The sequence below is a fragment of the Pundamilia nyererei genome, unplaced genomic scaffold (genome assembly GCF_000239375.1).
Source record: "Pundamilia nyererei isolate P.nyererei 1_Seehausen unplaced genomic scaffold, PunNye1.0 scaffold00062, whole genome shotgun sequence".
In the NCBI taxonomy this organism is placed as follows: Eukaryota; Metazoa; Chordata; class Actinopteri; order Cichliformes; family Cichlidae; genus Pundamilia; species Pundamilia nyererei.
In genome coordinates this window covers 474,991-488,333 of record NW_005187463.1, presented here as the reverse complement: position 1 = coordinate 488,333, position 13,343 = coordinate 474,991, and the positions used below count along the sequence as shown (strand labels likewise).

Below are 13,343 nucleotides of genomic sequence, written 5' to 3'. Positions count from 1 at the left end.
GTACCGAACCGAAAGCACTGTATCGAACGGTTCAATATCGATACGAGTATCGTTGCACCCCTAATATGTATATATGCTATACTGTATAGTGCAGACTATCCAAAAAAATTGCATGTGCATAAAACAAAGTGCATTTGTGTTTTCCACCACTGTAGTTTATGGAGCTTGCTAAATGAGCTTGCTAACCATAGTCAACTGATTTAAAAAAAAAAAATCAATAACAGCATTAATAAAGCACGGAGTTATGTAAACAATGGCTGAATCCATCAGTTTATGCACTAATCCAGTGTACAGTACCACTGCTGATTACGTCTTTAGGAATGTTATGGTCTCAGGTTATTGTCCATTTTCTGTAGAGCACTAAGAAACTTGTTGCAACTGTTTTCACAGCCTGAGTAAATTTCCTCATATCAAGTGAAATTTCACTCAAATCTTTAATATTTGTTAGGCCATAACTGGCAATTTGACAAATAAACACTCAGAGAGCAATTCTGCAGTCTGGAAAAACTAACTCTTGCTTCAGTATAATATTTCTTGACAAGTTTTATTTACTAGACAACTTCTGTCATCATATCTAATCAATAATTATTTCCTTTTAATTTAAAAAACAAAAATGTATTTATTGTGGTATAACCATCTCATTTTTTGTGGCTGCTCTTTCTCTGCTACAGTTTCTGCAGCTGTCACTTCCTTGTACATTCTCTGATATTTTTTTAAGAATATTTCAAGGACACAGTGATAGAAGATTTCATCCGTGTAACCCAACAAAACATTTTGTGTGTTGAATTGTGAGTGCGCATTTTGATGTGTGCCAAGATTCACTTACATTTTCCAAATGCTGTATTTCAGTAAAACCTCAATTACCAGACTTTTTTTAAACGACAGTGTTAATGAAAATGTTTTCCTCAGCTCACTGCTAATATGAAGTTGTTCCCTTCTAGCTGCCACCTCCACATCGCTCTCCCTGGTAAATGAAGCTCAGTATCTCATGATCAGCCGTGCCAGCGTGGAGCTCATTCAGAACCTAATGAGCAGCAGGTTTGAACACATGGCATGTTATTCAAAATACACATGGCTCCAGTGAAATATTCAGGATGCGTCGATGTCTGTACATTTGCATCACAGTGGGTCATTTACACAGCAAGGCAAACTAACATGCAATTTCCCCATTTGCCTTCTCAGGCAGGACGATTCTGAGGGCGATCAGCTCCTTGACACACAGAGTGTCATTAGCCGCTTCCGGGCCAATTTAGTCATCGCTGGTGTCGAACCGTTTGAGGAGGATAATTGGTCACACTTGGTTATTGGCAGTACTCAATTCATGGTGAGCTGACACTTTGAGATAAATGATGAAATCTTCAACTGCGGATTTGTCCAAAATGAATATGCTCCCTCTGTGATTAACCTGAAGGTTGCAGGACATTGTGGAAGATGTCACATGGTTGGAATAGACCAAGACACAGGAAGCAAAACAAAAGAGCCGCTAATGTCTCTATCTGCTTACCGCAGCGGGAAGGTCAGTCAAAAGCAATTACTGCACCTTCATGTAGATGCTTTGTGTGGTTGTGTGTTTGTTTGTGTGTGTGTGTGGCAACTCAAACTCTCTGCTATTTTGTGATTTTTTTAAAAAAAAAATTTTTTTTTTTAGGTGACCTTTGGTGTTTACCTGACCCATCAGCTAACAGAGGGCTCCACCGCAGCAGCCAATGTCCTCTCGGTCGGTTCCCTCATACAGCCCAAGCCAAACAGTTCTTAAAGCAGTCGTCTGCAACATCCTCTTAATTTATTTCAGTGACATCTCTGGTCCTTAGAGGCCTTTTCTCTGTTGTGCATCCTAAATATCACCTGTCAAACACTGACAGAGTTACTGGAGACGTTTGCTCATTTTCTTTGTATAACCTGAGTGGTCCTCAAGTGTCCTTTTCATGCCACATCATTCAGGCTTTCAGATTGTTGTGATGGAAAATGTATGACATTTGGGGATTTTTTTTTAATTTAAGGAAGATGTGAAATAAAAAAAAACTGCTGTCACAACTTTGTTGTTGAGCAAATGCATTGCAAGGAGGGTTTTTTTTCTCTCTAGAAATAGAAATGTGTACAATTACAAACCAATTCCAGAAAAGTTGGGTTGCTGTGTAAAAGGTAAATAAAAAAAACAGAATGCAATCCCCATCACTTTAAACCAACTTTGTCTTCAATGGCTGTTCCTTCCACAGAAAAGAAAAGAAAGTGGCTTGTGCTCACAGCCAGAGCTGAGTGCTTTAGATGACCACATTAATGGAGCCAAGAGTAGAAAAAAATGACTGAAAAGAATGTTTAGATCCCTATGAAGCCCCAGCTTTTGGCTCATAGAGCATACACCCACCTCATTATTTGAAACTTTGGCCGTGTATAATATGAGCATCCACCATCCTAGCAATTTTTCATTTCAATAACTGTCATAAGCCTTTGAATCGTGGAGTGTCCGTTCCTTCATCTCAGAGTCAACTTTCACTAAGACAGCAACTGCAGACTCCCAAATGCTCTTCAGAGAGGTGTGCTGGCTTAGTGACAATACACAGTGAACTACTTTGATGCATGCGTAATGATGTGCAGTAACAGCAGCCCGTGTCTTTATGTATTTTGATTCAGTTCAGTTGTATTTATACAGTGCCAGTCAACAACAACGACTTTCAGTGCAAGAGCACGGCTTGACCAGAGAACCCTACAACACAGCACAGAGAACTCTTACTCAGAGGTGGTTGTGCTCCAGCGTAGCTGAGGTAATCCTGCAACTTAATACAAGGTGTGGATCACTTTAGGCCTCATCATCATTATCATTCATCTGATGCAGAGCTGGAAAATAGGCATATAGAAATAATGACAAAGTCAAAGTGCGCCAATAATTGTGCACGCTGTGTGGTTTCAATGTGTTATCTGATCCAGAACATGTCAAGCTTGATGCATTAATCCCAGCTTATATTAACCCTCCAGACAGTTCTTCGTGAAGGTTTTCCCCATGAAGGTTTTTATTGATATTTCCTCCCAAACACACCACCAATGTGACTGCTGCCAAAAATCTAAAACATATTCCTTGCAGTATAGAAACCTCCCAGAGTGTCGGTGATCAGTAAATGCTCCCAAGGGTGCACTAGTGTTTTTGGTGTGGATTGCAAATCTGTTTTTATTTCTTTCTTTTTTGCATCTTATATTTTATATTTTAAAGTGGTCCTGAGCAGTAGCTCTCCAGGCTTGTCAGTTTCAGTCCAGTGCTTGTAGCTGGCCATTTTCAAAGGTTTTGTTTTGTTTTGTTTTGTCACTTAATGCTGATCTATGAATCATTCAAGCATTAAAATAAACTTACTCAAAGGATGGACTGGAGTTCTGTCTGCGCATAACTTAGCACACTTATCAAAAAAACAATTTTAAATGGTATCTTTTGGCTCTTTATCACTAGCAGCCTGTATCATAACACATGATATGTTCTCATTGCTTTAGCTGAATCTACAAAAAATGCAATAGATAACACAGTTTGACAGACATAAAATAATGTTTTTGCACCAGAAATGAGATTCTCTAAGGGCTCTTAGCTGAAAACGTTTTACACGGTGTTCAGCACGCTATTAAATAAGTCTCACAATACTGGACAAGTGTGGGGCAAAAGAAGAAGTGTCAGGTCTAAAATACTGGATCAGAAAATCATGTCCTCATGAAACACATAAAACGTCAGGAAAGACCTGACACAGGACCTGAAAGATGCATCTGGCCCTTCAGTTGATCAATGAAAAATGCTCTCAGTGGAAGGCTGGCAGGCAAGTAGCCATTGTTAATGATGAGAAACAGGGAGGAAAGGCTGAGGTGCGTCAAATTACACAAGAAGCATGTCTTATGGAGTGAGGAATCCACATTTTATATTATTGGTTCAATTAGTGATCAATATGTGCAAGGGAGGTAAACAGTTAATATCTACAGCCCTAAATCTCTGCAGTGTTTTGGGGCTGCATTTCAGTCAGTAATGTTGGGGAACTTCAGGTAGCCTGGAGAAGTATTCCCGAAGAGTACTTACATAATACTTAATTTTAGGAAGTATTTTGCCCAAACTCTCCTTTAAATGCTTTTTTTTAGTAGATAGTGAAAGAACTGGGCCTTTTCTATCATTTAGTTGTTTATCTATCACTTAATTACTTTGTGGTTGTGGTGAATGGCCATGACGCAGGTTTTTATTAGGAGGAAAAGCTTTAAAAAGATTTATGCCCCTGTTCACAAAGCCTTGCAGAGAGCCAGACTGGACTCTTGCTTCTGACCCCGGACCTGATGTTTGACACCCCTTGCCACAGACTGTATCGAGCTGTATAGATTGCTGTCTTAACGTGTGTAACATATATTGTGCTTTGTAGTGCAAACATGTGCTACCTTAACAGCCTGTGGCACCGCCCTTTCACCGCGAATCAGGTCTTTGAACGGACTTCGGTCAAAGTTTGCTGAAGTTCCTTGCGAGCCATATAACTGTCCCAGACGTTTAGCTGTATAGATAAAGTCTCTTTTTGTTCAATATAACTGACATTAAATAATGAAGAGAAGGGACGTTAAACAGAATGAGCCATCCTCCCACAATAGCGGGGTACAGCGGACTTCCAAATCCAAGAAGAAGGAGGGGACACGGTCACCACAGTGAGTTAGCTAGCTTACCTTACTGCATTAGCTTTTACCTTTTAACGGCTAGTGGAATTAAAAGTCCACTAGCAGTCTGCATTAAGACAGTTTTCGCGTGTAGTTTGTTATTCTGTTTGTTACACGTTTGTAAGCGCAGGACAGGCATTTTACTACATGACGCTATATGGTGTTACTACTACAAGCACGCTTTTACTAGACCATAATAGAGTTGATAGGTTGTTAGCTAGCTAAATGGACATTGAAGCATTGAGCAAACGCATTTAGCGAAGACAACAATATCAAAAACTCGTAAAGGGCGTTGTTGTAAACATTTGAAAATAGGTCTTGCATAATGGTCTACAGATCAATACAGTAACTAGTGGAACAATAGAAGTGAATCATTTCCCCAGAGTACAGGAATTCCTGTAGTGTTGTTGAAAACTAAACTGTGTCAGGGACTGGAAGTGTCTTGAAAATGTGAAAATATAACATCACTAACAGACGCATCTTCTACAGAGCGACTGCCCAGTAAAACAAAGGTTGCATTGCGTCATCCTGCAAAGAATGGCAGCCCGACTATAAACAGGAAAAAAGAGAGGTGATTAATTAAAAATCTGCAGTGAACTTTATTTTTGCAGAAAAGATTTAAATAATAAATTCAAGGAGTTAACTTTAGATAGTGATGGCTTTTGGAACAAGTGACCTCCTAGATGTTTCCCCCGAGCAGTACAGAGAGATCAGTCTTTGACTAAAAGGGCTCTTCTGGCTGATTAAAGTGTTAATGGAAGGGGTGGGATGTATTGTCCATTAATTGGCAATAGTCTGAATAGCATCCTTTTTTCCGCTGTTGCCTCCAGGGAGTCCAGACTGACTCCAATGACAGCCTGCCGTCTTGATTAGATCGTTCAGTTCTTCTCTCCCATATTAATGTCTCTATATTAATGCTGCATTCACAGACTGATAGGACATGTGGAGAGCTGCTTGGTGCAGACCAGTGGGAATAAGTGAGCATTTCCAAGTACATCTGCTCAACCTGGTCCACAGTCCCTTCAGTGTGTCTCTGAGGGAGATTTTATTTATGTATTTATTTTTTGGGGGGGCTTTTGTTTCTCAGAGCTTGCCTGAATAGAGCTGCACTTTTTTTTGCACCACTCAACAAACTCATCCACCACACCCCCGTCCTCCTCTCCCCTCACTTGATGCTTCTCACATTTGCTGAGTCATTCAAACTGTCTGCAGGGATGCAGCTGAATTTAGATGTCATGAAGAGGAGAAGTGGGAGCCAAACTTTTTAGTGTTGCTGTAGTGTTGATTTGGTGTTTTAACACAGATTGGACAGTTAGGGGTAGGCGGAATAAAGTCATCAGAAGTTTATAATAATTTTTGGATAAAGAGAGAAAGTCGGTGTCAGTGCAAACAGGAACGGCCTAGTCTACTGAAATTGTACGCCTCCAGACTGTTTTATACCTTTTGTAAATGCTTTCATGTTTATATGACTGATGCAAAAACAGTGAGTCATGTTCATGGAGATTTTGCACCCCTTGAGTCACTTGCCAGTGCTTTCCCACTCTGTTTGTACACAGTGTTAAGTCTCAGGTGAACATGCTGAAAACCTGCGTATGCCTATTATCTTTTACACAAAGACAGTGGAACAAGAATCAATTGAGGAATAGTTGAAGAATCTGTCCGATAAGCAGAATTGCCAATCAATAAGATCTTATCAATATCCATCTTTAGTCTCCAGTCACATTGTTTTTATTGCTGTCTTTTTTCTGTCTCCTTATAGGTCCCAAGGGTGGCTAAAAAGGGGCTTATTGGCCCTCTTTGTTATCTTGGTTGTGGTGCCTTTCTCGGTGAAAATGCTTCCAGAATTAATTCAGCACTTTGTTTACACACACAGAAGTATGTGAAAATCCAGTTTGCCGCTTGGATGTACTGTAAATCCTTAGCTTGCTACTCAGAAAAAAAAAGCACCTCTCTTTTTTCCTGTTTATAGTCAGCCTGCCATTCTTTGTTGACCTCAGCCGACCTGCTGATTTCTCCCTTAATCACACCATCAACATGTACTTAACATCAGAGGAAGGAATTTCCCTCGGCGTATGGTGAGCATAAGCTAAGTTAAACTTTTTTCTTTTCTTTTTTTTCCTAGCATAGCTTTTAAAATCCTAAGACTAAAGGACAACACTTGATGATCCAGTTGTTGGTTGTATTTCTAAGCGGTGCATTGTTTTGACCGTCAAAGGCACACTGTCCCTGAAAGTCGGTGGAAGGAGGCACAGGGGAAAGACTTGGCGTGGTACCAAAACACTTTAAGCGATGGAAGTCCAGTTTTCATATATCTTCATGGAAACACAGGCACGAGGTATTATAAATAATGCATTTGTATTACAGCTGCAGATACAAAGAGTAGAGGTTCCACACTTTGGAAAAAATACCAATTTTTTGGCTCTGTGGCTTTTTTTTTATGAATCCAACAGGGCAGCTCCTCATCGGGTGGGAGTTGCAAAAGTGAGTGATCACAAATACAAACATATTAATCTTTTAAAAGGTCTTTGTGGCCATTCTGATGACAAATAAGTGTTATGTGTCAACAGATATTGAGTGCTCTTGGTTACCATGTCCTAGTGCCTGACTACAGAGGTTGGTACAAATGAAGATTTATGACTCTTATTTAAACATATTTTCTATTTCAGTGCTTTTTAGCCTTAGTATTGATTGTAAAGCAAAACCTTCTCACAATGATTTAATATCATTTGCAGACATATAATCACTGTGAACTAATTTTGTTGCGCTTGATGAGTTGTTTGTTGTAAGGCAGTCAAAAGAGATCAGTTCAGCTTCAGGTCAATGTCTGATGAGGGTTTTCCTCTAAGTGACTGCCACCTTGTGGCTGCTTTGCTCTCAAGCTCAGCTCTCTGACGTGACAGTGAATAGCAAATGATGTGACAAACTCTGGCAGGTTTTGGAGACTCCACCGGAGAGCCAACTGAAGCCGGTCTGACCACTGATTTCCTCTGCGTGTACAACTGGGTCAAAGAACGCAGCAGAAACAGCCTTGTCGTTATCTGGGGACATTCTCTTGGCACTGGGTCAGTAAGGAAAGACTCCTGATGTGCAGCATTTTGGAAACCTTTACACACTCCCAAAAAATGTTTGGAATACTTGTCACATCCTCCTCCTTTTAAAATATTGAAGTAATAATCTGCAACAGTCAAGAGCTATTCTAAATTTCATTATCGAGTTGGACAGAAAGCAATAATGCCATTCGACTGTAAAAAGTAAAATTTGCTTGTTGGGGCAAAAAAGTCCTGCATAGGCTGCAAAGTTGGATTTCTACTATAAAACCTGATAGAAGCAGCTGGATGGCGTTGGTACAGTTCTTTTTACTTCAGGCTTAGGATAAGCTGCTGATCTTAACCAGGACCCATCAGATGAACAACTGAAGGTAAATGATGAGAAGCCATAGCATTTTTAGTTCTACCAACTCTTCCAGGCTGTTTTTATATGCAAAAATGATGAACAGGATCAGGAGGCTAATAACATTAATGAGCAAAGTTAACAGTTGTCAAAGAAAACATCTTAAAAATACATAATTTCCTGGTGCTTAAGCCTGGCAGGAGGGTAATTTAAATCTGGAATAATTCATCAGCAACTGTGTGGTAATGATGGCAGATAGTTCACAGCCCACCTCGGCTTCCTAAAGATCCCTGTTTGGAAGTACTTCAGATTTTTGTCACTAGGCAGCAAATTATGGAACCTTACCTGTACTGACTGACTGAATAGAAACGGAGGAAGCCTTATGAATAGGCAAGTGATAAACGCTTTATGCAACGCAGATCCCTCATGAATTGAATATTTCACGTTTCATATTGAGAAATAGCTTTTCTGTCTTTTTCCAGGTGGAGATAATTCGGTGCTTAATGTCTATTTTTTTTGTTAACCTAATTTTTTTGGTCATTTTCTAATATCTGGGTTATTTTTTTTAACAGACGTGTTCATTTTGAAATGGATGTAGTTGCACATTTAGCTGTTTTTCATTGTATTGGTTCACCCTTATAATGCTCAAAACAAGATACCTCGAACCAGTTTGCATTTCTTTAAAAAAACATAATCAAATTGTATTTGGTTGAAATTAGTCGACAGCTGTAATGAATCTGGCAACATCGATGAGATGAGAAGGTGACGTATTGGATAAACTGAAAATGCTTTTCTGTATTTCCGTGCAGAGTGGCGACTAACACTGCAGACAAACTTCTGGAGCAGGGTAGGTTTTGCTACTAATGAATCAAGCAAATAGAAGTAATGCCCGATTTAAACTTCTGCGAGGAATCTTTGCAGGGCCTACGACTTAACCTTTGTCCCCACATTTATTTTTGTGCCCTCCATTCTGTTCAGTAACTAATGGTTACCACGTGGTAACCATTAGTTACTGAGTCCTCATGTTGATGCTAAGATTATTTTTCCATATACTGAGGTGATGATTGTTATTATCTCACTGATAAATTCAAAGACTGCAGTGAAAAGCAGCACAGGAGGAATCCAATATATAACCCAATATCTGCGGCTACATCGACCAGACGCGTTAGCTGCGTTTCTTATAAGGTGCACGTCAGGTTGCGTCGTAGGCTATGATGTAAAGTTCCCGCTGAAGCATAAATTGGGCATAAGAGCACGTGAGCTCAACATGGTGATTGTTTCCCGTTCTTTTCAGGAGTGGTGTTTGATGGGGTGATCCTTGAAGGCGCATTCAATACTGTTCGGCAAAATATTCCTCCATTTAACCCTTTTGCTTGGGTATGCTCGTCTAACCTACCACTTTTAGTATTTGCTGTATTTATTTCATGTGACTGTGTTACTGCATCACAACAGACTTTACAATGACTTTTTTCTTTGTGTTTAAAGCGTTACTGGAAATTTCCAGGCCTTGGTTACTTATACCGAGCACCATGGGAAGATTATAAGTTTGTCTTTCCTACTGAAGAAAAGTAAGTTGGTTATGTACATACAGTAGTGAAATATTAAGAGATATGTAATACGTTAATAAGCTAAAAATGTTATTACTAGAAAAATGCTGTGATTTGATATAGCGCTGTTATTCTGCAGTTTGAAGAAAATGAGAAGCCCCATACTTTTCCTTCATTCTGAGGATGATCACTTGGTTCCCATTGAGGTTGCTCAGCAGGTATCAGTGGCACAGACAGCTGCTTGTCATTTAAAGTAAACTGAGTCAGTGTTTTCATTAGAGCTGTAAGTAATTAATGACTCTTCTAGGAACATTTTTGTTTTAGGTAAACTGAAATTCCTTCTCTTTACTCCCCCAGACATACGAGGTGGCAGCGCGTGCCCAGAATACAGAGAGAGTAAAGCTGGTGACATTTGAAGGGTCTCTGGGATATCTGCACAACGGCTTATACAGAGACCCCCGTCTGCCTGAAATCGTAAAGTGAGAAAACATCACACTAATCGTGCTCGTAGTGATTACACCAAATCTGTTTCATTTCCACAACATGTGTACTGTGTTTCCTCGTGTCTCTTCTACAGGAGGTTTGTGCAGTCTTTGTAATGCTGGAAAGACGTCTGAAGCAGAAAGGCCTCGTCATACTTCACATGGAGACCACTGATTTAATGAGTTGCTTTACTTATTTTGCAAAAGAAAAAGTGATTTACTGAAACATCTTAATGAATTCTGAACACTGTAAATTGAATGAGTTTAAAGTTTTTAATGAACTGAAAGAATTTTTGAAGCTTTTATAAGATTGTGTTTCTAAATGAGTTGCAGCTTTAGGATTGTTAACTGCTGATTTTTGTGATTGTAAATAGGAAATGGAAATGTGAGACATTACCACACAAGTGATAACTTGTGTTATCTTCTGTTATCACAAGTGTCGTTAAAGAAAAAAAAGGAAATAAAGACAGAAATCCTGAGTTACGTCGTCTAAACCACAGAATATGTAGAGCATACAGATAAGTTTTTGAGAATTTCATTTTTATGTCTGTCTTGTTAAAAACAGCTACAAGATGGGATCTCTGAGGACTATAGTTCAACATGTATGATATCCACAAAGGTGTTAAAAAAATCTGCTAATATTAAATGATTTCTTCCACTGTAAGGAAATACAAAGAAGGAAACACAAGGAAATGGTATATTTATCATTGCATTAATTAAAGTTATGTTGACTGACTGTGAACCAAGCCCTCTTGTAAATTATGGTAATGTCATCTGCTGTGCAGTTTCACCCAAGTAGGGGGCAGTAAATGAGAAACAGGGTAACTTTCAGTTGATATTTGTAATGTAAAACTAATTTTCATTTTGAAGCGTCAGAATCTGACTCAGACAATTGTACATATTAAATGAGACCATAGAGCATTTAAGTAGTCAAGGAAGACGAGTGTCTGTTTGAGAATACAGTCTACCAAGTCAGCCTACCTTGAGCTGAACTGTGTCCTTAAAGATAAATGTAGTCAAAGTGCATAGGAACTTTTAAGTTACAGTCTTAAACTCAGGTTTAACTTATCAGCTTTATCCAAAGAATAACCTAGAACTGCAATCCAAACAAGTAGGACATTTAGAGGTTGCTGCGCTTGCTTAAAATTGTGCATTATCGTGGCTCAGACTGACAAATTGTTCGGACAACTTTGGGCCCATTAAGAGGCCTCATCAGACAGTGAATAGACCCGCTTGTTGTACTCGAGGATCATGTTTCATGCACCAGCTCTCTGTCAAAGTTGAAGCTCCAGTCTTTGCAGTCGGATGACGTGGCCGAAGGTTGCGGTAGATGCGCCGACAGAGTTTCTATAATCACCGTGTATCCATCGTTTTCTGCGCTGACTGGACGTCGTCAGCCACGTGCCTCTTTTCAGCCAATCGAACGTGCATACGACGAACGCTCATGAGGCACTTACGCCATATGCGTACGAGAGCATCCCTAAAAATTGCCTCTGTCATACAACCAGGAAGAAGGTGGGATAGCCGTGCAAAGCTAACATCCCCAGTCTTTCTGTACACTTTTTTTTCTGAAAATAATGGGATATTCCAGGTGGAAGGTGGTAGCGGCGGTGGTTTTCGCACTTGTATGTTCTTTATCACCTGTCGACGCAGACGAACATGACCACACGGTAAGACACCTTTTTGAGAGGCCGACTGAAAAGGGGGAGCCTTGAAAATAATGGACGTTTGTGCTCTGTGTAACCTGCTAACTGTAGCCGCGACGGCTAGCTACAACCCACAAAACAGAATTATAAACGTGACAGGGTTCATGACTTGGTCTTTGTGGGTTATATACTGATACTGGGTGAGCTATCAAACGGGTAGGCATTCATTTAGCCGGCTAAGTTGTCACTACTTATCGGCCCAAGTGCTTATGAGTAACGTTTGCTTGCTAGCTTGTTAGCACATCTTCCAAGCTGGTCTTTGCAACCTTACTTGAGCACCGGCGGAAGCTACACTTAAGTTAGCAGCTAGTTAGCCTGTAGCTAACGTCAGTTAGTTAATCAAAGGCAAGATTTATAAAACTGCCGTCCGTTTAGCCTCGCAAACACAATTAATGAAAAACATTTACTCTTGACATCGATTAAACTTAAGGCCCTCTTCATATTACTTTTGTTCTCAGTTGTCAGATCCAGCCGCCCTAATTACACCTGGCTAACAAGATAATAATGTGCATTACATTGTCTTAATTATAAATGGGGCGCTAATGTGGAAGCTGTTAAGTAAAGAGGCGGATGTTGCATTCAAGAGAACTTCCTTGCCAGTGGTACACATAGCTAACACACAATAGTGCTACGAGGATGGCTCGATAACAGTGTGAAAAGAGCCTGAAATTTACATTTGTTTGCATGATTTATAACGTGATAGTGCTGCTATTGTTTTAAAAGTTGTTGGCAGCTCACAGAAGTTTCTTTGGTGCACCATCGATAGAATAAGAATCGGACGCCAGGAGTACTTGCAGAACTGGTGTAGCATTCCTGGATTTAATTATAAGAGTCCTCCTGTTTTCCTTTTGCAGTACACAGATAAGGAGGAGGTAGTTTTATGGATGAACACAGTGGGGCCTTACCACAACCGACAGGAGACATACAAGTATTTCTCGTTGCCCTTCTGTGCGGGCTCCCAGAAGACCATCAGTCATTACCATGAAACACTTGGAGAGGCTCTGCAGGGAGTGGAGCTTGAATTCAGCGGCTTGCAAATAAAGTTCAAAGGTACTTACACTGACTTCCACCTGTTTAGGACTTTGAATCAGCAAGAGCATTATAACTAAAAAATGTTGCTTGTCTCTGGATGTCTGGCTTTATTAATTCCACAAAACGTCCTACACTTACTAAAAATGTGATCTTTATCTTTGTAGAGGAAGTCATGCAGTCAACATACTGTGAAATAGAGTTGGACAAAGCCAAACGAGATGCTTTTGTCTACGCCATAAAGAATCACTACTGGTACCAAATGTACATAGATGACCTGCCAATCTGGGGTAAGTTGATAACCACTTTTTATTTTATTAACACATCTACTTTTGCATGTTTCTTTTGTTTTGTCTAGCTTCTGAGGTGTGTTCTTATTATTATAGATGTAATAGGTATAATGTCAATCTGCTGAAGATTGATATTGGGCGACATTCATCTTTTGACTGTTATTACCCTGTAAGCACATAGGATTACATTCACTACTAGCGGTATAGGGAGTAGAGGGAGAAAAACCAAAATCCAACAGA

At 39.8% G+C, this 13,343-nt stretch overlaps 3 protein-coding genes across 3 annotated transcripts in view; all 3 read left to right on the top strand.

The window, feature by feature from the left end:
• Positions 1–3,119, top strand: part of mocos (molybdenum cofactor sulfurase) — an 11,302-nt gene extending 8,183 nt beyond the window's left edge. Inside the window, exons 12-15 of the mRNA XM_005735068.1 lie at positions 942–1,038; positions 1,183–1,324; positions 1,412–1,516; positions 1,649–3,119. Of these exons, the coding sequence (XP_005735125.1) occupies positions 942–1,038; positions 1,183–1,324; positions 1,412–1,516; positions 1,649–1,756 (452 nt within the window). The 3' untranslated portion in view covers positions 1,757–3,119. The remainder of the gene's footprint in view (positions 1–941; positions 1,039–1,182; positions 1,325–1,411; positions 1,517–1,648) is intronic.
• A 1,168-nt stretch (positions 3,120–4,287) lies between these two features.
• On the top strand, positions 4,288–10,557 carry LOC102197295 (monoacylglycerol lipase ABHD12). Its single transcript, XM_005735067.2, has 13 exons — positions 4,288–4,650; positions 6,419–6,534; positions 6,629–6,734; positions 6,875–6,994; positions 7,110–7,140; positions 7,227–7,272; positions 7,592–7,721; positions 8,859–8,896; positions 9,344–9,426; positions 9,535–9,617; positions 9,736–9,814; positions 9,954–10,075; positions 10,174–10,557. The coding sequence occupies exons 1-13, from the start codon at positions 4,550–4,552 to the stop codon at positions 10,193–10,195; spliced, it is 1,077 nt and encodes a 358-aa protein (XP_005735124.1). The 5' UTR covers positions 4,288–4,549; the 3' UTR covers positions 10,196–10,557.
• Positions 10,558–11,520: 963 nt separating this feature from the next.
• Positions 11,521–13,343, top strand: part of tm9sf3 (transmembrane 9 superfamily member 3) — a 15,874-nt gene continuing 14,051 nt past the window's right edge. The window contains exons 1-3 of the mRNA XM_005735066.2: positions 11,521–11,748; positions 12,639–12,834; positions 12,981–13,103. Of these exons, the coding sequence (XP_005735123.1) occupies positions 11,656–11,748; positions 12,639–12,834; positions 12,981–13,103 (412 nt within the window). The 5' untranslated portion in view covers positions 11,521–11,655. The remainder of the gene's footprint in view (positions 11,749–12,638; positions 12,835–12,980; positions 13,104–13,343) is intronic.